The sequence below is a fragment of the Rattus norvegicus genome, chromosome 14 (genome assembly GCF_021556685.1).
Source record: "Rattus norvegicus strain SHRSP/BbbUtx chromosome 14, alternate assembly SHRSP_T2T, whole genome shotgun sequence".
NCBI lineage: Eukaryota > Metazoa > Chordata > Mammalia > Rodentia > Muridae > Rattus > Rattus norvegicus.
In genome coordinates this window covers 25,095,519-25,117,819 of record NC_141547.1, presented here as the reverse complement: position 1 = coordinate 25,117,819, position 22,301 = coordinate 25,095,519, and the positions used below count along the sequence as shown (strand labels likewise).

At 32.3% G+C, this 22,301-nt stretch overlaps 1 protein-coding gene across 1 annotated transcript in view; it reads right to left on the bottom strand.

Moving 5' to 3' along the window:
- Positions 1-4,629: 4,629 nt before the first annotated feature.
- Tecrl (trans-2,3-enoyl-CoA reductase-like) overlaps positions 4,630-22,301 on the bottom strand; it is a 79,227-nt gene continuing 61,555 nt past the window's right edge. Inside the window, 7 exon segments of the mRNA NM_001108860.1 lie at positions 4,630-4,869; positions 5,604-5,649; positions 6,002-6,087; positions 9,369-9,426; positions 15,213-15,256; positions 17,165-17,237; positions 19,683-19,788. Of these exon segments, the coding sequence (NP_001102330.1) occupies positions 4,742-4,869; positions 5,604-5,649; positions 6,002-6,087; positions 9,369-9,426; positions 15,213-15,256; positions 17,165-17,237; positions 19,683-19,788 (541 nt within the window). The 3' untranslated portion in view covers positions 4,630-4,741.

Sequence of the window (22,301 nt, the reverse complement as noted above, 5' to 3'; positions counted from 1 at the left end):
GGGATGTTAGCCCGGAAACCGGGAAGGGGAATAACAATCGAAATGTAAATAAGAAATACTCAAGTTAATAAAGATAAAAAATTAGTGATAATTTGGTTACTAGGTTAAATTCTCATACCTCTTTTGCAGAAGATAGCAGTTAAAAACTAAGGAAAAGTGTATCTTAAGATGCAACCCTCACGGGGTTGGGGATTTAGCTCAGTGGTAGAGCGCTTGCCTAGCAAGCGCAAGGCCCTGGGTTCGGTCCTCAGCTCCGAAAAAAAGAAAAAAGAAAAAAAAAAAAAAGATGCAACCCTCACAAGTTTGAGACCAGTCTGGCATACATAGACAGAATCCGGTCTCGGTTTTGTGATGAGAAACCTCTCAAAGAAATCAATAATAACAACAATAACAACAACAGCAACAATAATAATAAAAACAAGTAAAGGCAAACTAGTCTACTTTTGTATGTGTTAAATGGGAACAACTAAGCTATTATTTTCAGTTCAGAGAGCTGTTGATATACTTGAATGAAATACATTCATATCTCTTTGTCCTATGTTTAATAGACTTTTCACAGAGTTGTTTAAACTGTCTTTTATCCCCTAAGACACATTCTTCTCTGGTATGCACATGCATGGATCCATCCATAAGTCGTAACAAAGTGAAATGTTTAAAATGTAGTTGAACCTTATTTTTATTTTGTTTTTAATGAGCTAATTCTTTAGAATTTTGACGTATAATAAAATTAAAATGGTCGAAATCTATGGGAGTAGTATACAGTTGTAGAATTAAAGTATAAACAGAGTATAAAACTTTATCCTTTGAAGGTCTGAGATACAAAAGTATTGTTAATATTTTTCTTTATATCACGTTGGAGATCAACATAAAAACATATGAAGCAAATAGATAGAAAGACTGAGAAACATTTTTATTTGTTATTTTATTACAAAAATAGGTGTTTTATTATTCCTTTGTTATGCCAGAGTTTCTTTTCCTTGGTTAACATATTTGAAACTTAACTGTTAAGTTTTTATTTAGAGCATCCTTCATTCCTTCCCCGTGTAATGCTTTCTGATCTGATAATAAAATACAACAGAAACCTTTTGCTAAGTACAGAGTTACAGGGATAGATGATGGATTCTCAAACAAAACAGTCTTCAGGCAGGCTCTGATTCATACACGTACAGCAGGCACACATGAATGAGACTCAATCCACAGTCAGCAGACACAGCAAAGACACAGAAGTAAGAAGCACTTGAACCTTTGGCTTGAATGTGGCTTAACAACTTAAGTAGAAAATGCTTCGATTTCTTTCCTCATTGCAATGCCAATGTTTATTGGTGACTGAGTTTACGATGAATTCATTTATATAACTCATTATTGCAAATATTCGTATAATAAAAAAATAGTACTGTTTTTAAATATGGCAGTGTCAAATCAAGAGACAGTACAGGATGAGCAAAATAAACATATTTTAAGAGAGCAGTTGAGTCAGACTGTGAACCAGTATTGTATATGTGTTTGTATATATGTGTATGATATTTTTTAGAAAATGTACCTTCCTATTATCACAAATATAGTTATATTTGGCGTATAAGCTATTTTAAATAGCCGAGATTCTGAGTGTCACCACTGTGAACTTACTCAAATGGCTAGCTCCTCATTGTGTATGGGCACATCTACAACATTACAAGCTTTCTGATAGTGTCCCTCTCTTCTACATTATAGATGCCTATGGGGATACCTGAGACTTGTCTCTCTAAATGTTCACATATTTTTAGTCAATTATTGTGAAAATTATACCATGTGAAGCAGTTATAACAAGTAGAAGATTACTTATGAAGGAAAATCAAAATTTCAGCATTTTTCTGAGAAACCACACAGTTTTCCAAACTGGAAAAGAGATGTAATGACCGCAAGGAAAAGAGATCAGTTTCATGATTAGCTTGATTCTTTTTAATATATTAGACAAATCTTAACTCTATTCTGGCACCATATTAGATGTCTTTGTTTATTAATCGATTCAGAAATAGATATTCCTTGTTCCCACAAAAGTAGTTCTAAGGTCCTTGTACATTGATTTTGCAAATAATTCTGAGCATCACTTCACATTTTTCAAGCATCATCACTGAACTGTATTTAAAATGGATGTGCCTGTTAGCAGGGACTGCTGGCTTTGGGAATGCTTCTACACCTTTCTACATGAAGCTCATTGAAACAAAGGATGATTATAAGGTTCAACACAAATCTGGACAGAAATTAACTTTTAAGCAGCTTTAAAACTTGATTTTTAATTTTTATTGTTATGCACAGTTGGTACAAGTCATCTAAGGTACGAGTAACTTTACTTGAACCTATAAATCAGCACTTGATATAGTCTCTTTGAATATCTTGAGAAAAACAGAGATTTTTGTTGCTTTTATGCTTTAACAAAAATGTAAATAAAAGAATTATCATTATTAATTCAAAGAAAATTTTCATTTCAGGAGCAAAACTGCTATAATTGACATAAACCAACAGCTGAATATTGAGCTACACGGAGACGATAATTTTAATTTGAGTTGAAACATCTTAAAAATTTGATCCATTCCTGACAAGATGTCAATATGAAAACAAAAATCAGAAATTTTATTCCTTGGCTTAGGATTTAGACACAGCATTTTAATAAAGATATAAGCTTTATGTAAACCTCTTTCCTCAAGACTTAGATATTGATGATGATATAGATATGGAAAGATTGTAAGAGTACAGAAATGATAGAGAATTCCAAGGAAACAATGTCTTCAAACTCATCTGGCTGATAATGTGAGCTCACGGAAGTGAGAGAGAACCCACAAGTCAGCTGATCCGAGCCACATAAGTTTACAGCTCTGAGAGAGGGGTGAGAGAAAGAATAGGCAAAGAGTTGCAGGTACAAAGAGGTAGAGAGGTGGGGAGATCTGGGAGGAGTTTGGAGAGGAATATATTTAATAAAATTGTTTATCAATAAAAACAAAAGGAGAGCAAGCAAATGAACCCAAATATACTCTGAGAATAATTTGCGTATTATATGATATCTGGTTAGGTTGATAGAGTGAAGAATGAAGGTGAGAATGTCAGCTCATGCTTCAAGACCTTGGTTTTTATGTTTATCTTTTTCGCTACTTTACATAATTATATTTGACCTAAATTGTAGCACATTAAAACCATTACATTTTTGAAATTTCAGGATAACATCTTATTCTGAGAAAATATGGATAAAACCTAATGGTTCGATTAGATGAACTGTTCTGTTGCTTGTATGTGCATTAGAAATATTTTCCTATTTTATGATGTCTAATAAACTCAGTTGTCAAAAGTTTGAGTTCTAATCCATAGACAACCATTTTCAACAAACTTCAAACAGAATGTGAAAAGCTATGGTTGGTCAAGAGCAAATACTAAGCGTTTATGCTCAAGTTTATTTTCTACCTCTACTTGAGAATATGTCTGTTTTCCATTAAATTTTCCTATAAATGGACATTGATGAAATGAGGAAATAGCTTGTTTTGCTATGATATCAGGGACCAACCTGGTCTAGTCTCAAAGAGTATTTTTTCTTCATAAAAACAGACTAAATGAAATACAACTATAGAACAGCAAACTAAGAGATAAATTAGTCTGTGAAAGTGTCATTGGATATAAATATTCGACACATCTCTCTAAGTAGTCATTAATTTTAGTATTTTTGGTTTCGTAAATTAAATCGCTTTTGTTCCATGAGGAGAACATGTATTCTACAAACTTATAAAAGAGAGAAAGCTCTGGAGAAGACCACTGTATTAGTTAGAATTATCACCATATTATGTGCTTGCAGATTGAGCAATATACTGGGTGTTGAGGATTGGATATTTATTCCATATGTTCCATGGAGCGATAGGATAAAACAATGATATATGACATAAATTAGTGTTGTTTACACTACATGCATCAAATTGGTTTTTCATTAGTACCCTTACACTCTTTGTATTTCTATGACCTATGCCATATCTTCTTTATGTAAACCATGATGTGCCTGTCTATCAAGCTTTCATATTGATTTTTCAAAAATAAATGAATTTGAGATTTATCAATGCATATTAATATATGCATTTTTAGTAGTCTGGGGTCTTCAGTTTCCTGCAGTGATAGTATTTGATTGCTATTTTGAGGGTCAAACAATATAAAACTGGGAACATTTCAATGACAAAAAAAGTGTCACAAGGTCTAGGGACTAATAAAGGATGTTTCTGAGACTCAAATAGAAAATGGAAAGTTATCAAAACAAAAGTATTCTAAACACCGATCCAGGTGGCCAGCCCAGAAGCCTGATGGTTCAATTACTTTATGAAATAGTGCTATGAAATATTAAGGCAATAAGACTATTTTAAGATCAAGCTCTTGCAAATAATTCAGTGCTATTTTAATATTTATATTAATAATACTGCTTTACCTCTCTCATTCTAATTGCACTATTGGATCTCCATCATAAACTTGAACGGATTCTCACTCATGGCAGTCCTCCTGACTCAACTCTCAGTATGCTGGTAATTAGCCATGAGTCGCCAAAGCTTAGATTAATTCTTGCTTTTTTCATTACCTCTAGTTCGCAACAGAAATTTAGTTAAATTGCATTAATAACATCTGTGTGTTATTAAAATATTTTTATTCATTAATTATGATATCTAATCACTATTTTCTAATTCTTTTGAATGAATTGATATGCTGTACCTCTTGCTCAGATGAGCATAGCTATATTTACTTATAATATGAATGGAATTATGGCTGATTTCCTATGAACGTATGAGTTGAATTTCTTCCGATATATCTTATGCTTCTTTCGTGCCCACAAAGACATCTGGATGGTCATTAACATTGTAAAAATACCAACTGGAAGAAAAACAGAACAATCACATTATTATAATTCTGTAGATATAAAAAATGCTATTTTAAACAATAAAAATAATTGTAATAGAAAATATTGCCTAAATGTTTCATGTTTTCCTATTAAAGTCCTTTATATCTGTGACTTAGAATATTAGGTGTACAAAATTTATTTGAAGAATAAATAAAAAGAAGTTCTATAAAAGCTACTTATATATTACCTTCTCAGATATTTCTGAAATAAAACATGTCTTAATAAACTTCTACGTGCATATAACCATTTAAATACATTATATATGTAATAAATACTAAATTAATGATAAGTTATAACTGTTAATTGGAACAAAAAATAACATTGGCACTACGTATATTTCTTTAAGTGTATCACTCAGGTGAACAACATTCTTCCTCGTGTTAAAATATCCAGTGTTAAATATTATAAAATCAGCATTACCGAGGCAAATTTTAAAAGATGTGCACACAAGGTGTTGCTTCTAATTCCATACACAATCAACAAATAACTTCAATTCTGTTTCCTACTTTGATTAACTTTTGGTTATATAGGTAAAAATGATAAAAAAAATTCAGTGATTTAATGTTAAAATTACTCTCAAAATAAAAATGTATACATACTACACTCTTGAAAATACTTCAACATTAGTGAGAGTAATTTGTTTTCAGAAACTATTTTCCTACAGATGTAATCATTTTGATTAATTATCAATAAGTATTAAGATTACCTGGAAGTGTCTGGGTCATGATAGTGAAACTAATCCAGGTTCCGATCTGTTAATATAAAACCCCAAAGTTAACAGACATCCCTTGTTCATCTGGATAGTTCCTCACTTGTGGTCTTACAAATGAAATTCAAAAGCTCTAAACTTTAGAAACGTTATGTTACAAAACACCTGCACAAAATAACTTTTAAAAGTGAAAGCTATCAAGACCAAAAAAGGAAAAGATATTATTTTAAGATATTTGCTAAACTTAAAATTTGAATTAGGTAAAATATTATCATATCTGCCAATATATTGAGAAAAGATATATCTATTGATTGTACATAATGTATTCAAAGGTTAAAGTTGTGGGTTCATTATGTATAGAATGCAGTTCATTATTTAGTGTGCAAATACCATACCTCATAGGTGTAGTTAGGACAGGAAACCAGGAAAAACATCCATGTGAAGGGGTTATAAGTTGGACTCGGGAAACAAGCATTGCTCCCTTTTGGAAAGAAAAAAAGTCATTTATGTTGCAAATGCACTTATTCTGTATTACTTCATTTTGAGTACAATCATGTAACACATGAAATGTCATCTCTCCATAGCAATTTATTCTATAGATTTCTCAGCAAAACCCGTTTCAAATGTTATGACCTTTTGTTTCAGAGGGAATAGCTGTCATTTTCTACTATTTCTACATCTCTGTTGCTGCAGAATGATGAGATGCATAAGTATATTTAGCTGTTTAAGAAATTAATTGATAATTTTAATTGTTTTGTACAAAGCAACAGCTGCAACAGTTTTCTCTTCTTGGAGTATAAGATATGATTTTCTAATTCCATAGCTTTTTTCATTCTCTCAGTGTCAAAGTATACGTGCTTGGCATTGTAAAACCCTCAAAACTATTAAGAAAGTAAAAATCCAAAGGGAATTATATAATGAAGTCATTTGTGTCAGATGAATCTGATAGCATCGTGAGGATTATCCTGAATCCGTACAGTTAATATTCAGAAATGCCACACAAGTTATTGCAGCTAAGGATTCAGAAAAATTATTTACAACTTTCATTATATTTCTCATATTATCCCTTGATTTTTTTCATTAAATTTCTCCTAGTAAAATTCTTCTCAGGGAGCATTTTGGAAAATAAATTTATAATGATTTCAACTTGAACTTTGGGCTGTGACACTTGTAAAAGAAAATATGAATTACAAAATCACCATATTATATCTGTAGCAAAGTTTAATCAGAAAACAAATCACCTAATCTCATTTAGTTCCAAGTGTAATGTCATTGTAAAATGTCAATATGCTGTGTTCAATAATATATAACTGTGGTTGAAATACCAAGTGAAATATATATGAAGTAGCATGCAGATTCCTTTCTGAGTCATATTATGACAAGGATAAGTGTGCTGCTGATTCTCTTAGAAGATGTATGTAAACACGTTGTCTAATGGACATAGAGTAGTGAAAAGAAAGTTTATTTTGGAAGCTAATTCAGTGAGAAAGCATTACATTTTAGAGGGGATAGATGCACACGAGACAATCTGAGATAAGTTTCTGGGTAATGAATATTTATTTCATAATCATGGGACATTGATCAAGTGTTCAAAAGCCTACCTTTGAATGTGTTGTTTTACATGGTGACTGTGTCTTATAAACTATACATAATTATATTGATAATGATGTTTCAATATACACAGTTTTTGTTCATTATAATAATATGTATGTGCAGGTGCTATTAATTAGATACATTCTCCATTATTGCTTTCTCAAGTTACAATTATTTCTACTAAAGGAATATGGCAAGTTTCCTGTGTTTTTGGTGTTGATATGTGTTTCTGTGTGATGATGAATTTATTCTTTTGCCAATTTTTGACATAAGTTCTTTCCCTGAGCTCAGAGACAGCCAATTTGAAATTTTTCTGCGGCCAAAAAAAAAAAAAAAAAAAAAAAAAACTACCAGGAATTCTGTTTCAGTCTCACCAAGACTGAGATAACAAACATGCATCAAACATTTATGATATTTAATGTGGGTGCTAGGAATCAAAACTCATTCCCCATGCTTATGTAGTAAGCACATTACAGACTTAGTCTTTCTTCAGTCCCTGAATGTTAAATATTTTCTAAGATGAAATGGTATGCTGTACAGATCGAGCTCAAGACTTCAAGGCTTCTATTAACCAGTATTGCTGCCAGAACATTCAGCTCTCAACATGCCTATTTAGGCTTTCTTGACCAAAAAGAGAGACCTAGGGCAAGGTTCTGTCTAGATATTAGTGCTCTTAACATAAAGTTTTATCATTTTAAATTCAGAATGTATTGCAGCTCAACATTTTATGCTCATCCTATATTTGAAATGGTGAATGGAGAAATTTATTAAGATATCTATTAATCTCTAATTTCACTGTCACTTTTTCCTCCACATGTATGACATCACTTCCTGAAAAAGAATGTCTGAGTGTTCCTCTCCTCAAATCTGTATCCCAAGAAACCTACTCAGAATCCCCCCCCCCAGGAATTTCTTAAGAAAAAGATATCGGAATAATCTTTTAGTGTTGAAGAATTTTTCTGGAGAGCCTTCAGTAAATATAATATTAGACTTAGATAATATAGAGTATACTATTGCTTATGTAAGGCAGCAGTATCAATGGGCAGATATTCACTAGTGAAATGGTGATATGTAATAATGATGAGTGGGGCTCTTTGGCAACCTCAATACAGAGACTAGAACTAAGTTGAATTATGTAAATGTAATTAACAGTTTAAATATAGTAAAAAATGCAGATGATAATTGAAAATTAAAAGTAAAATATGCAGGCTTCTAAGGGCTTATTGATAGCAAGTGTGGTATGCCTATTTCCTCTCAATTGAAATCATCTTTGTTACATAGAGAAAGCTACTCATAAGACTTTGAAAGTATTCACACTCCCAAATCATCTTGTCAAGATAGCAGAAAAAGGGAAGATTCTTCAATTTTTTCAGTGAGACTCAGGATTGTAGGTTTTGTGAGTTCATACATGCTGGAGTGGATTTTTCATTGATTCATCTGCATGACTCTCACATGGTCCTATAAGACCCCTCATTCACGTGCCTGCTCATTACTCCAATAAATTCATTGTTTTCCCAAGATAGACTTATATGGAATGGTATCTTTGGTCTGTCGTGGTACTGTATCTAGGATAAACAAATGTCTATGATGTCTTCTAAGAAATGTCACAGAGACTGTGCAAAGAATGCTGATCACCTATTATGAAAAGACTGATAATACTCAAACTCTGGCCAGCATTAACTATGAAGTTCAATAAAGCCCTAAGACCACACTACTCCAGGCAAGCAGGGATAACTAAGTTGACTCACTGTTTAAATATTTTCCAAATTCTAGATTTCCTCAATGCTTGAGACTACAGAAGTGGCCCACTCATCCTTAATAAACGTTAATATCTTCTTTTCTAAAATGCAATCTAAAGAAAATTATCATGGAAAAAGCAGATACAATGAAAATTATAAATGAGGACATGTAGTTGGGAGGGAGATGTGATGTTGGATCCCGGAACTGATTGGAAGCATGGAGTGAAATATGATATGAAAAAATTCATGGTCTACAATATAAAAATTTCAAAGCATAAAAAATAAATTTTTAACGAACATATTCATCTTCCCTCCTATCTTTTGTCACCAGAAAGGATTCTATCAATTTGAAATCTATCTGACATATTTCTAGGTTTGCAGTGTGGGTACGTGAACTAACAAAGACCTTTATTAATATAAAATAATTAACCTGTGTGACTGGGATGAGCCAACACTGTATTGATGAAATGATTTCCAGCTTCACACATCTGCAAAATATATTAAATATTTTCAATGAGCAAAAGGGAATTTTACAAAAACATTGCATATCTAATCTACCAATAATTATTTACAGTAAGATAGAAGTTCCAAAGATATTCTTCACTACGTGGATAACGAGGTTCCAATGTCGTTATTATTCTGTCAACACTATCTGTGTTTAACATGTTTCCTGGGTACCCTAAACTTATTGTTTATGTAGCTAAAGATTGACTTAATAACAATATATGGTCTGAGTTCATTAACACTCAAGAGCAAATCTTTTAATGCGAAGATCACACCTTGATACCCTCTAGGTTTCAGCTCAGTTTCTAAGTTAATTGCAATACGAAGCAGCAGCATATAGACTGTGGCATGGTAATTCTTCATTGTCATTAGCCTGTTTCCAGTGTTTGAAAGCACAGCGATTGAGGCAGAAGCAGGTAAATGATGAACAGTTTGGTTGGGTAAGTAGCAGATAATGTAGCTAAAAATGAAGAATGGGTAAAAACATACGTGAAGGGAAGAGCAGCATCAGAAACAAACCATTTGTTATACGTTGTCATTGTGGTGACAGTGTCATTAGGAGTTTAAATTGTCTTGGAAAATAAAATACATTTTACTCTCCATATGAAGTCAGTGTGGCTATTACGAGTAGTAAGTGGGAATTAATCATTATTTTGTAAGTTAATAAAATTCTTACTAGGCAAATTAATTATTTGAAGTTAATGTTATGTTCATTATCCAGCGGAATATTATTTACTTAATAACCTATTATTTTGTTCAGTTACTATATGGATGAATATGCAATGAGAACTGACAATCACTTCTGTGTAACAGAATTGCTGAAGTGGTCATGCTCAATTTTTTTGCTGTTCAGTCTTATGCCTTTCTCATTAAATATTGTTGTCAATCAAATAAGAGACTTGGGAGAAGAAAAAGAAAGAAAAGAGGAGGAGGAAGAGATGTAGAAGTAAAATTAGGAAGAGGAAGAGAAGGAGGAGGAGGAGGAAGAGGAGGAGGATGAGGAGGAAGAGGAGGAGGAAGCGGAGGAGGAGCTCCAGTCAATAAATTTCAAAGGAAGACTTTTCACTTTTGTTTCTGGAATCTACCTCATTATCATAGTTTTACAATATGTCAATTGCTTCTAAATCCATAGAATTATTGCAAATTATTTTGTGAGCTTTGAACACCAGGGCACATTGAGTTTAGAGGAGTCAGAAGGTGGGGAACAGGCACTGGCATGAATGAAACTTGTGAGACTTGTTTCCCTCAGGAATTCTTTCTACACTTCTTTGGTATTATGTGGCTTAAATATTTAAATATTCATGTTCTCATAGTAGTTACTGATTTTAGTTTAAGTCACGACCATTTGAAGGGCCTGTTAAACAGTAATTTCTTTTAATTAAATCAAATATAATAAAAATTCTATATTAAATTTACTTTGCAGTTTTCCAACTTCAGATTATTTTAAAATTGCTTTATTTACACAGATCAGCTAAACTTAATTTTAACCACTGGTTTCTTGGTTATAGCCATATGGCTATACAATTGTTAGTTATATAAGTTGTTTCAGGTGATTTGAGATGGGATTAAAACAACAAATGACCTACTCTTGAATTTCAACTCAGTCCTTTATTAAAAAAATTGGTGCAAAATTATATGTATTGATTCTCATCATAGCCATGCTGAAAATGAAAGCACAGGCTTATTCTTCATTTTTGCTACATCAGTACATACAAAGTTTCCAAAAGCTGTTCTCTGGTTTTTCTAACTTATCACAGCAAGCCCCAGCTCTCTGCCTTTATTACAAGCTGTGATGTGTGATTCTATGCATCCTCCTGCCTAATCAAGTCCACCTTTTTCTGCTTGAGGCCCCTCCAAGCTCTTACAAGACAAACACCAGTAGTTACAGACAGCTGTCTTTTCCAAGAATACTTGCATTTTATCATAACAAGGAGAGAAAATTCAACTGAATAGATAACAAATGTTGATACTAGAGACAGAAAAGAAAACTCGAGTAAACAACCATTTGAACACTTAGCATACCTGCATGAAATTCCATTTCTTTCTGGTTTGTTAATAACTAAAGATGCTAAGAAAGGCAAGAGAACACCCATTGTCAGTAAAATGGTACCTATTCAAAAGATGGGCAAACCATGATTGCCTTTTCAAAATGAAAGCAAATGGAGTTGAAATGGAATTCAAAAATGTATTATTTATGCAAAGCAATCTGTTTTAGAATTTTTATTCTTTCCTTTTTGGTAGCTTTTGAAGCAGGTTGGTTTGGGAGAATGAAGTATGGACATATATACATGAAAACATTAATACGCAGTGTATTAAATTTAGAGCAGATAGAAAATACATATGAACTTCGAAGGAAAAGTAATTCTAAAATCTATATTGTTACCTGAATCTTATTTTTCCCGTTGTGTGATTCTTCTACATATTTTTTTATTAACTTGAGTATTTCTTATATACATTTCGAGTGTTATTCCCTTTCCCGGTATCCGGGCAAACATCCCCCTCCCCCTCCCCTTCCTTATGGGTGTTCCCCTCCCAACCCTCCCCCCATTGCCGCCCTCCCCCCATAGACTAGTTCACTGGGGGTTCAGTCTTAGCAGGACCCAGGGCTTCCCCTTCCACTGGTGCTCTTACTAGGATATTCATTGCTACCTATGGGGTCAGAGTCCAGGGTCAGTCCATGTATAGTCTTTAGGTAGTGGCTTAGTCCCTGGAAGCTCTGGTTGCTTGGCATTGTTGTACTTTTGGGGTCCGGAGCCCCTTCAAGCTCTTCCAGTTCTTTCTCTGATTCCTTCAATAGGGGACCTATTCTCAGTTCAGTGGTTTGATGCTGGCATTCGCCTCTGTATTTGCTGTATTCTGGCTGTGTTCTTCTACATATTTAAGAGGTCAACATGATATTTAAAGTTTGAAAAAGCACACAATAAAATACTTCTTAGACTGTAGCATTCATTTAGTAAGATCTCAATAAATATTTTATCAGTAGTCTCTGTCTTGACATTTAAATATATTTTATGACAATTTTGTGTAACTTGTGATAATTTTTCCTTAAGTATTATGTAACAAAATTGCAGTAGAAATGTGTGAAATGAAGCAGGAGGATTAATTATAGTTAATAGTTAATCAAAGGTCTATTCCTTCCTGAGGATGAAAGAAATCAAGCAAGTTGAGAAACAATTTTAATAGCATTCAATATGGTTTGAAATTTGTCTCAACAGGTAAAGCCTATTGTACATATCAATATCAATAAAAGCAAATATAACTTTTAAATGAATCTTAGCTTTCTTATATTCAATAGTATGTACAACAATAAAGAAAAATATAAAGTTTCACAACATAGCTTTTGTTCGAAAACGTGCAATTGAAGTATACATTTTCATTGAAATATACATTAATATATAAGTAACAATACATCTAATTATTTTCCTTTTCATCATTTTCACAATAACTTAGTACACTATGTACTGTTAGTTTAATTAAAGATAATTGACAAAACGAGTTAATGATTTTTTTACAAGTAAAATACACATACAGAATTCATATCATAATAAAAAACTTTTATACATGTTTGTTCATTTTATGAATGAATAAACCTTCTTTGAATTATCCAGTTATGTTTGCAATAATTTCAGATCTTCTGAATTTATATTTTATATCCATAATTGATCAGATCATTAAGTATTATGTTGTGTAATATTATCCATGACCTAAACTGAGTAAGAAATAATTACAAAATTTAAATCTGTCTGGCAAACATGTCTTATTATTTTTATTATATTTATTTATGTACATTCATTATTAAACCTATATATACATTTACACATTAAATAATATATTATATAATATGTACACAAATTAATAATGAACATTATTTTAAAATATTTATCACATATTAATAATATTATTGTAAGAATATCCTGAGCCAGCATTTCTCTCCACTTATTACCATGGTTTATATATTAAAGTGATTGAAAATTGACTTCTATTTACTAGTTTTGCTTTGTTGTTGACTAAAATTATATTATTTTCAACTATAAGGAAAAATATACAGTCATAAAATATAAATAAAATAAAAAATATAGAAATATAAAATATATAAAATTCTCTAATATCATCTCTATGTTCCTCTCCAGTACATTATAAATGAACTATATTTACTCTTACAAGCATTGAGTTAACGCACATTAGCTTGCTGGCCTTCACCAATTTTCCCAGCATTATCTCTAATATAGAATTGATAAATGTATATAAAAACAGGAATAGCTCAGCTGACAAGGAGAAAAACAAATTAGTTGCATGTTTCAAGTTTTTTAGAAGTTTGCTTATGTCTAATTATATATCAAGTACAATATGCTTTTAATATACATTTTGAAAAGCTATATTTATCTGTAAAATTTTATTTTTGCACTTGCCTTTCATATTTAACAGAAAAATTAATAAACTATAGCAAACTGGAGAAAATGCAATACATCAACATCACTGCATTAAGGAAATCATGTAAATAACAAAATACAGAAAATGAGATCATAAACTTGTTACAAACAGCAGAGGACTGAAGTATGACAAAGGATAAATTCGGAGCAACAACCAGAGGTGAACACTAGTACAAAACAGAGCCCAAAGTCAGCATGAGCTGAAACAGGTGGTTTTGCTTTTTTTTTTTTTTTTTTTTTGTGAACCTATTATTTCCAGGCCCAAACTTTTCTGAATACTTCATAGTTGAAAATTAGTTATAAAGACATTATAAAAAATGAAGCTATGAGCCTATTTTGTATGAACAATGTATAAGTATGAAGATTAAATATTTTAATGTCCTTAACATCATTTTGAAATTCTAAAATAAAAAATATGTCAAATTTACTGAATAAATATAGATAATAGTGTCCCACTATGTGCACATTTGTCCACTTATAAAATAACAGTGAACACATAGTAGGCACACTTAACAACCATGAAGTTAAGATAAACAGATAGATACTTTGTCTCTTGGAGTGATTTATTATAAGGGAAAAAATTTCATGTACTCAGGTCAAGTCTCATGAAATTCAATGATTAGCATGTGTACTTATATTAAATAGTGGGGAAGAAAATATATGGTGAGAACAATTTTAGAAAGAACCAGTTTTAGTACCACTAAATAAGTCAAACATATACTGACTTTTTCTACATACTGAATCAATAAAATGATAATGAATATTTTTGGATATTTATCTATTAAATTTGTGAAAATGTTTGTTATTAGAAGTTTGTGAATTCATAAAAGTGTGAATGATAAGAAGGATCATGGATCCTAATTTTTAACTGTTTACTATATTTCAAATAATTCTGGTTCTCTGTTCTAAGAGACAGGTAAATTTTATTAAGAATAGTTAAATAATCAGTAAATTATATAAACTTATTTACACATTTTTCCATTTTATAAGTATATGTGCAAAATATATACAATATAAGATAGATGTTTATTTTTTAAGTTATTTATTTTTATTTTATGTGTAATAGTGTTTTGTCTGTTTCATGTCTGTGTCAGGGTGGCAGATCTTGGAGTTACCGACATTTGCGAGCTGCTACGCAGTTACTGGGTTTTGAAACCAGGTACTTTGAAAGAATATTCAGTGCTCCTAACTGCTGAGCCATCTTTCCAGTCCTGAAATAAATATTTTTTTTGCATAGCTAAATACATTTTCTTCATACATACTGTCCTCTATCTTAGGTATTTGTATTTTTATTCATGCTAAATTTAGAACATCAATTAGATTTACTGTAGAATACATACCAAAAAATTGATAGCAGACACTATTATTTGCCTGTTTCCAAATGCTGCAAAGAAGAAAACGGTAATGAGATGATGCAAGATAATATTCCTCTCAGGATCACAGTCCTAAAGAAAGACATAACGCGGCATATTTACAAGGTCCAAACATTCACTAACCAAAACAATTGCCATAGAAATTTGAATATTTAATATACGTTTGAATTTCAAAATGTACAAATTAATTTTTGTTTAGTTATGTACTTTTCTTCTTATATTCTGCTAGTATCTAAAAAACAAATGGAATCTAAATTTATTTTGTGTAAGCTTTTGGAAAGCAGAGTGTGTCTTGCTAAGGTCCTGTTTTAACTACATATAGACAATGGCCCAGCAAAGAACAGCACATTTCAGTGTCCTTTTGTGTTTAATGATGTAATGAAAACGATCATATATTGTATTTTGTACCTTTCATATCTATTGTGTTAATTTTACAAATTTTGAGTGTGCTTTGCTATGTTATTGTTTGAAAAGCTTCCTAATTATCATGAGAAAAAGTAAAAGAGACATGACTTTTACATTTTTATTATATTTTATACCATTTGTAGACAGGTCTACACCTGTCCTATGCTGTGCATGTAGAGGTTATATATGTATTAATATGTAATATATAATATAAATATACACACATATATACATATGTATAAAACATACATAAACACGATGCAAAATATATAAATATAGACATATAATATACATCATGTGTGGTATTTTGTGTATATTTACTCATATGCAAATATTATATATTTATATATTGTATTATGATATAATAAATGCATTATAATTTTGTATATATAAAAATGTTTACGTATACACATGGACTAGAGTTCATTTAGTGCTGCTTGTGTGTACATGTTTTTCAGGCTGACCACTTAGGATTAGATGACGTCTCAAAGGTCTCATTTCTGGGGAAAACTGATTCTACCTTTCTTAACAATCATAATGAGGCAGTGGATAAGCTTTCTTTTAATATTTTTTAATCACTTCACTTTCTTTTTTCTGACGAATAACTAGCAATTTTCTTAGAATTTCTAGAGAAAATATCCATGTCAGTCAAATTTAGTTTTTCAAGACTACATGAAAATTTAAAGATTATGAAATAAAGCAGCTATGAACATAGTGGAGCATGTTTCTTTGTTGTATGTGGGGGCATCTTTTGGGTATATGCCCAGGAGAAGTATAGCTGGGTCCTCAGGTAGATCATTGTCCAATTTTTTGAGGAACCTCCAGACTGATTTCCAGAATGGTTGTACCAGTCTGCAATCCCACCAACAGTAGAGGAGTGTTCCTCTTTCTCCATATCCTGGCCAGCATCTGTTGTCACCTCAGTCTTTTATCTTAGCCATTCTGACTGGTGTGAGGTGGAATCTCAGGGTAGTTTTGATTTGAATTTCCCTGATGACTAAGGATGTTGAACATTTCTTTAGGTGCTTTTTGGCTATTCGAGATTCCTCAGCTGAGAATGTTTTGTTTAGCTCTGTATCCCATTTTTTAATAGGGTTATTTGGCTCTCTGGAGTCTGCATATGTAGCAGAGAATAGCCTTGTTGGGGGACCAGTGGAAAGGGAATCCCTTGGTCCTGCCAGGATTGGACCCCCAGTGCAGGGGAATACAGGGCGGGTTTAGTAAGGGGGATGGCAGTAAAGGGGATGTATAGGGGGAATATCCATATGGGGGAGGGGGATGGGATGGGATGAGGGCTTATGTACAGGAAACCGGAAAAGGGAATAACATTTGAAATTTAAGTAAAGAAATGTATCTAATAAAAATTTTAAAAAAGAAAAATGATTATGAAATATATGAAATTGAAAATTGGCATTTTCATTAATTTCTGTTAAGTATAAGACACACCCTTTTATGTAACTAAGAACTAAACTTGGATTTTAGCATGGCCTTAGTTAAAAAGAAATTGTACGTACATGGTGGCGTATATCTTGGGTGATTAATATAATAAGCCATCCAAGAAGTGAATCCCCAATAAAATGCACAACCCTACAAATTAAACAAGAGAAAATAAAAGTTATAAAAACAATATAATAAACAAAACGTTATTATCATTTAAATACCCGTGCATTTACATGGACACTCTCTTGTCTTAAAATTATTATTCTTGACTTTGTTATTTGAAAATTTATACTTATATTAAATGCATCTGATTACTGTAGCTTCTCATTTTCTTAATCTCTCTCCTTCCTCCTTTACAAACTTACTATTTGGCCTACATGCTCCCTTCCCTTCCCTTTCAATGTCTCTTGTGGGTTTTGTTGCTGTGGCTGTTGGCTTGTGTGTCTGTTCCTTCTATGAGACTCACAGAGTCTCAACAGGATCATCATCATACGTATGATCATCTCCTCAGTCAGCACAAATCTGAAGAAAATGAATGCCTTTCCCCAGAATCAATCAACAGTCATAGGAACTTATGCCTGATACTGTATTCCTGGTCAAAAACCAATGGCTGAGGCGGCTTTAAACTTTCCAGGTGAATTTACTATAGATGTTAAGGTAAAGTGACACTGTCTGAAGCTACCTTCTAAACATTTACATTTCTGCCCACAGACAAATGTTACCCCACTTTTAGTCAGAGAAATTTCTCCTTGACACTAGTGCTGGGCAATTCAAGGACATTGTTGGCTTTTCATTCCTGAACACGGTGTACATGCCCTCTGCCTCCTCTAAGTCTCAGGGTATTTTATTGAATTGACAGTATTTAGATTGTAAAAATGGGATGATACAAAGACTGTTTAATGCTGCTTTCTGTTCATGCTACAGACAATACAGAAATGTTTTCATAGACCATGGACTACCTACAATTGACTTAAACAATATTGTCACCTGTCCACCACATACCAGGGAGAGGCTCACAGGTTCTTGTTTACCCCCACTGAATTACTGGCTATTTCAGAACTTTTTTTTATAAAGTGGCCAAACTCAATACATGGAATGCTTCTGCCCAACAAAAAGCAGAATTTTACACTAAATTATGGTATCATTATGAAAATACATGACTTAGTTCAGGCTTTACAAATTTATAGGTATTTGAGACAAACGTTAATATTTTATAGTATATAATTATTTATTAAGAATGATTCTTTTCATCATGATAATAATAAACTGAAAGAAATGATCTATAGCAAAGTATTATCACTAAATAGAACAATCTCAACATAATCATCACCACTAATATACACTGATTAATTATAAAAGACAGTGTCAGACTTGATCACAGAAGCAAAAGCACTCACCTTGCACTATTACAAATTGAGAGTTCAGCAGTCTAGTTGTATAAGCATTCTAGAATTCACTGGGTTTTTTTTAGGTATTTGTATGAGAAAAATATTGTTAAGAGCATAAAATGTTAATAATAATCCAAATAAAAGATAAATTATATTAAATTTGAATTGAAAAATTGAGTTGTAGTGTTTCCTGATATGCATTTTCAATGTGGTGCTTGAAAACTTTCTTGAATTTTTTGGTAGTTTCTAGACCTTGGATATCTTTAGATTCTTACCTTTTGCTCGTGGCAGGTTCTAGCATCACATTGGATGCTATGATAATCATACAATACTATGCGGCTTTCTTCCACTTCAAATGGGTTTAAGGAATCAGATTCAATGCTAAAATGAATAAATTTCCATGCACGATCTACTTTATATCCTATGTTCCTGGATCATTTATTAACTAAGATTAAGTCACAAAAAAACACAAAAAAATAGTTGATATATGTGTACATATATACAGACATACATACATATGTCTGTATATGTGTGTGTGTGAATGTATGTACATACATGTCTGTTTATATATGTATATATATGGGTGTGCATATGAACATATGTACATATTTGTATATATTTGTATATAAAATGCATATCTAGACACATATGTGTATACATATATACATATATACACATATACACATATATACTCATATGTATACACACACACATATATACATATATATATATAATCACAACTAAAGAATGAAAGCCTAGTTTTGAGAAAAAGTGAATATTGAATAGATGATGATTTCTCTTCGTTCTTTGTTTTCTAACAAACATTAGATTAGAGGGAACCAAAGTTGGGAAAGTACCTCTCTAAGTTTTGAATGTAGGCAAGCCTTTGCGATAGTTCCTTGATTAATTACTGATGTGAAGGGGCTCAGGTCATTAAAGGTCTGGGCTCTCCGTGCAGGTGGTCCTGCTGTGCATAAGAAAGTCCTGCCTTGGCTTCCTTCAGTGAGTAACAGTAGAATAACTTTACAGTAGAAGGAAAAACCAATCCTTTATTTCCCTAGTTACTTGTGGTCACTGTGGGTTTTGTTTGTCTCTTTCTTTCTTTTGTCACAGCTACTGAAACCATAGCTAACACGATGATGCAACATAAACTGTGTTATATTTTGCAATATAAATCAAACCCACAAAGCATCTTAATGCTCACCTTTATCAAGTTTTTCATAGGACTATGTCCTGTAGAAACTTTGTGAACAAATAAAGTTTCCAGAAGGAGTCGGATGTAGTGGATACAGTGGCAGAAACAAGCCAAGCTAGAAAATAAACAAGTTAATAAATAATTAACTGCTTTCCCGGAACACACACTGCTGGATTGTTTGATTTTTAAAAAGGTCTTTTAGTTCTTAAGATTTTCTGACAGGCATAGATTATAAACTGTGCACATGGTTCCCTGTATCTTCTTGCCGTGGTCTGCCACAGTAAATTCTTGGACTCTACAGTCTTACTTCTGCTGTCATGTCATATACATATATATGTACATATGTATACATACATTATGCGTGTACATACATATTATGCCTGTATAATACAACTTTTGACAAATCATAGCAAATATTTTAATTTTTAAAGTATATCATAATGTCTCATTAGCAAGAAATCTTATTTAATGCTAATTAGGTATAAATATTTACTTGTTTTTTCTAAACAATTTAAAATTTTATTTAATAAATAAAATAACAAATAAAAATATATTGAAATCACTTCTGATATCAGAAATATTGCACAACCATGAATGTTTTCATAATCATATGCCCTAGGAAGTAGCCTAAATCTAATAATTAACAATGTGTTCATAAGAAATTGCCTAGAGATTGAAGCAGATAATGAACAAGTTTAAAAATAACCCATGCCTATGTTGAGAGTAGTTGACATTTTGCAATATTCAAAATTACTTTTTAATTGTTTGCTTGTCCTTGTGCAAGTCCTACAAGATTGAGAAAGTTTGAATTTCATATTCTATGCTGTCTTACTGCAGCCTGTCTTTGGTAGGTTTTGACTACCTGACACATTGCCACATTTGTGTCTTTATAGGCTTGCTTCCCTGTTTTTAAGGCTCCTCTTTTTGCCATTTTTATATAACTCCTATTTCAAAAGTAAATGCCAGATGCCTTTTAGCATGGCCAATTTTCTTAGACAGACTTTCTACTAACACATTTAACTATTTTTTTGTAAGTGAAAGGTAAAATTTTTTTAATATCTGAATTTTCTTTAATGTATTTGACAGTGTCTTTTAAAAGCCTTAAAGAAGCTTTTCAGCTTCATGAGGTCCCATTTATCAATTGTTGATCTTAAAGCCTGAATCGCTGGTGTTCTGCTCAGGAAATTGTCCCCATGCCAATGAGTTCGAGGTTCTTTCTCACTTTCTCTTCTATTAGATTCAGTCTCCCTGATTTTCAGTTGAGGTCCTTGATCCACTAAGACATAACTTTGTGCAAGGTGATAAATCTGGATCTGTTTTCATTCTCCTACATGCAGACTACCAGTTTTACCAGTACCTTTTATTGAAGATGCTTTCTTTTTATCCACTTTATGTTTTTGCCTTCTTTGTCAAAGATCGAGTGTCTATAAGTGTGTGGTTTTACTTCTGGGTCTTTGATTATTTTCTATTGATCCACCTATCTGTCTCTCTACCATACCAATACCATGTTGTTTACATCACTATTGCTCTGGAGTATGGCTTGAGATCAGGGTTGGTGATTGCTCTATTGATCCACCTATCTGTCTCTCTACCATATCAATACCATGTTGTTTACATCACTATTGCTCTGGAGTATGGCTTGAGATCACGGTTGGTGATTGCTCTTGAAGTTCTTTTGTGGTTGAGAATTGGTTTGGCTATCCTGAGTTTTTTGTTTTTCCACATGAAGTTGATAATTGCTCTTTCCAAGTCTGTGAATAATTGTATTGAAGTTTTGATGGGATTGCATTGAATCTATAGATTGCTTTAGGTAAGATGACCATCTTCACTATGTTAATCCTACCAATCTATGAGCATGGCAGATCTTCCCATTGTCTGAGGTCTTCTTTGATTTCTTTTTTCAGGGATTCGAATTTATTGTCTTACAGAACTTTCATTTGCTTGGTAAGAGTTACAAGATATTTTATACTATTTGTGGCATTTGTGAAGGGTTTTGTTTCCCTAATCTCTTTCTTAGCCTACTTGTCGTTTGTATCAAAGAAGGATACTTGTTTGTTTGAGTTAATTTTATATCCTGCCACATTGCTAAAGTTGTTTATCAGCTATACGGATTCCTTGTGGTCACTTACGTATACTATCATATCATCTGGAAATAGTGATACTTTGACTTCCTCCTTTCTGATTTGTATTCCCTTGGTCTACTTTTGCTCTAGCTAGAGGGCTAGTACTCAAGTTATATAAGTAAATCAAGAAGTGAGCCTTCAAAAAGCCCAAATAAACCCCATTAAAAGTGGGGTACAGCTCTAAACAGAATTCACAACAGAAGAATCTCAAATGGCTAAGAAACACTTAAAGAAATATCCAGTGGCCTTAGTTATCAGAGAAATGCAGATGAAGACAACCCTGATATTTCACCTTACACCAATCAGAATGTACAGGATCAAAAACTGAAGTGAAAACAAATGCTGGCGAGGATGTGGAGAAAGAACAACACTGCTCCATAAGGAATTGCAAACTGGAACAGCCACTCTGGAAATCAATCTGGAAGTTTGTCAGAAAATGTGAAATAGTTCTACCTGAAGATCCAGCTGTACCATTCTTGGGCATAAACCCAAAAGATGCCTGACC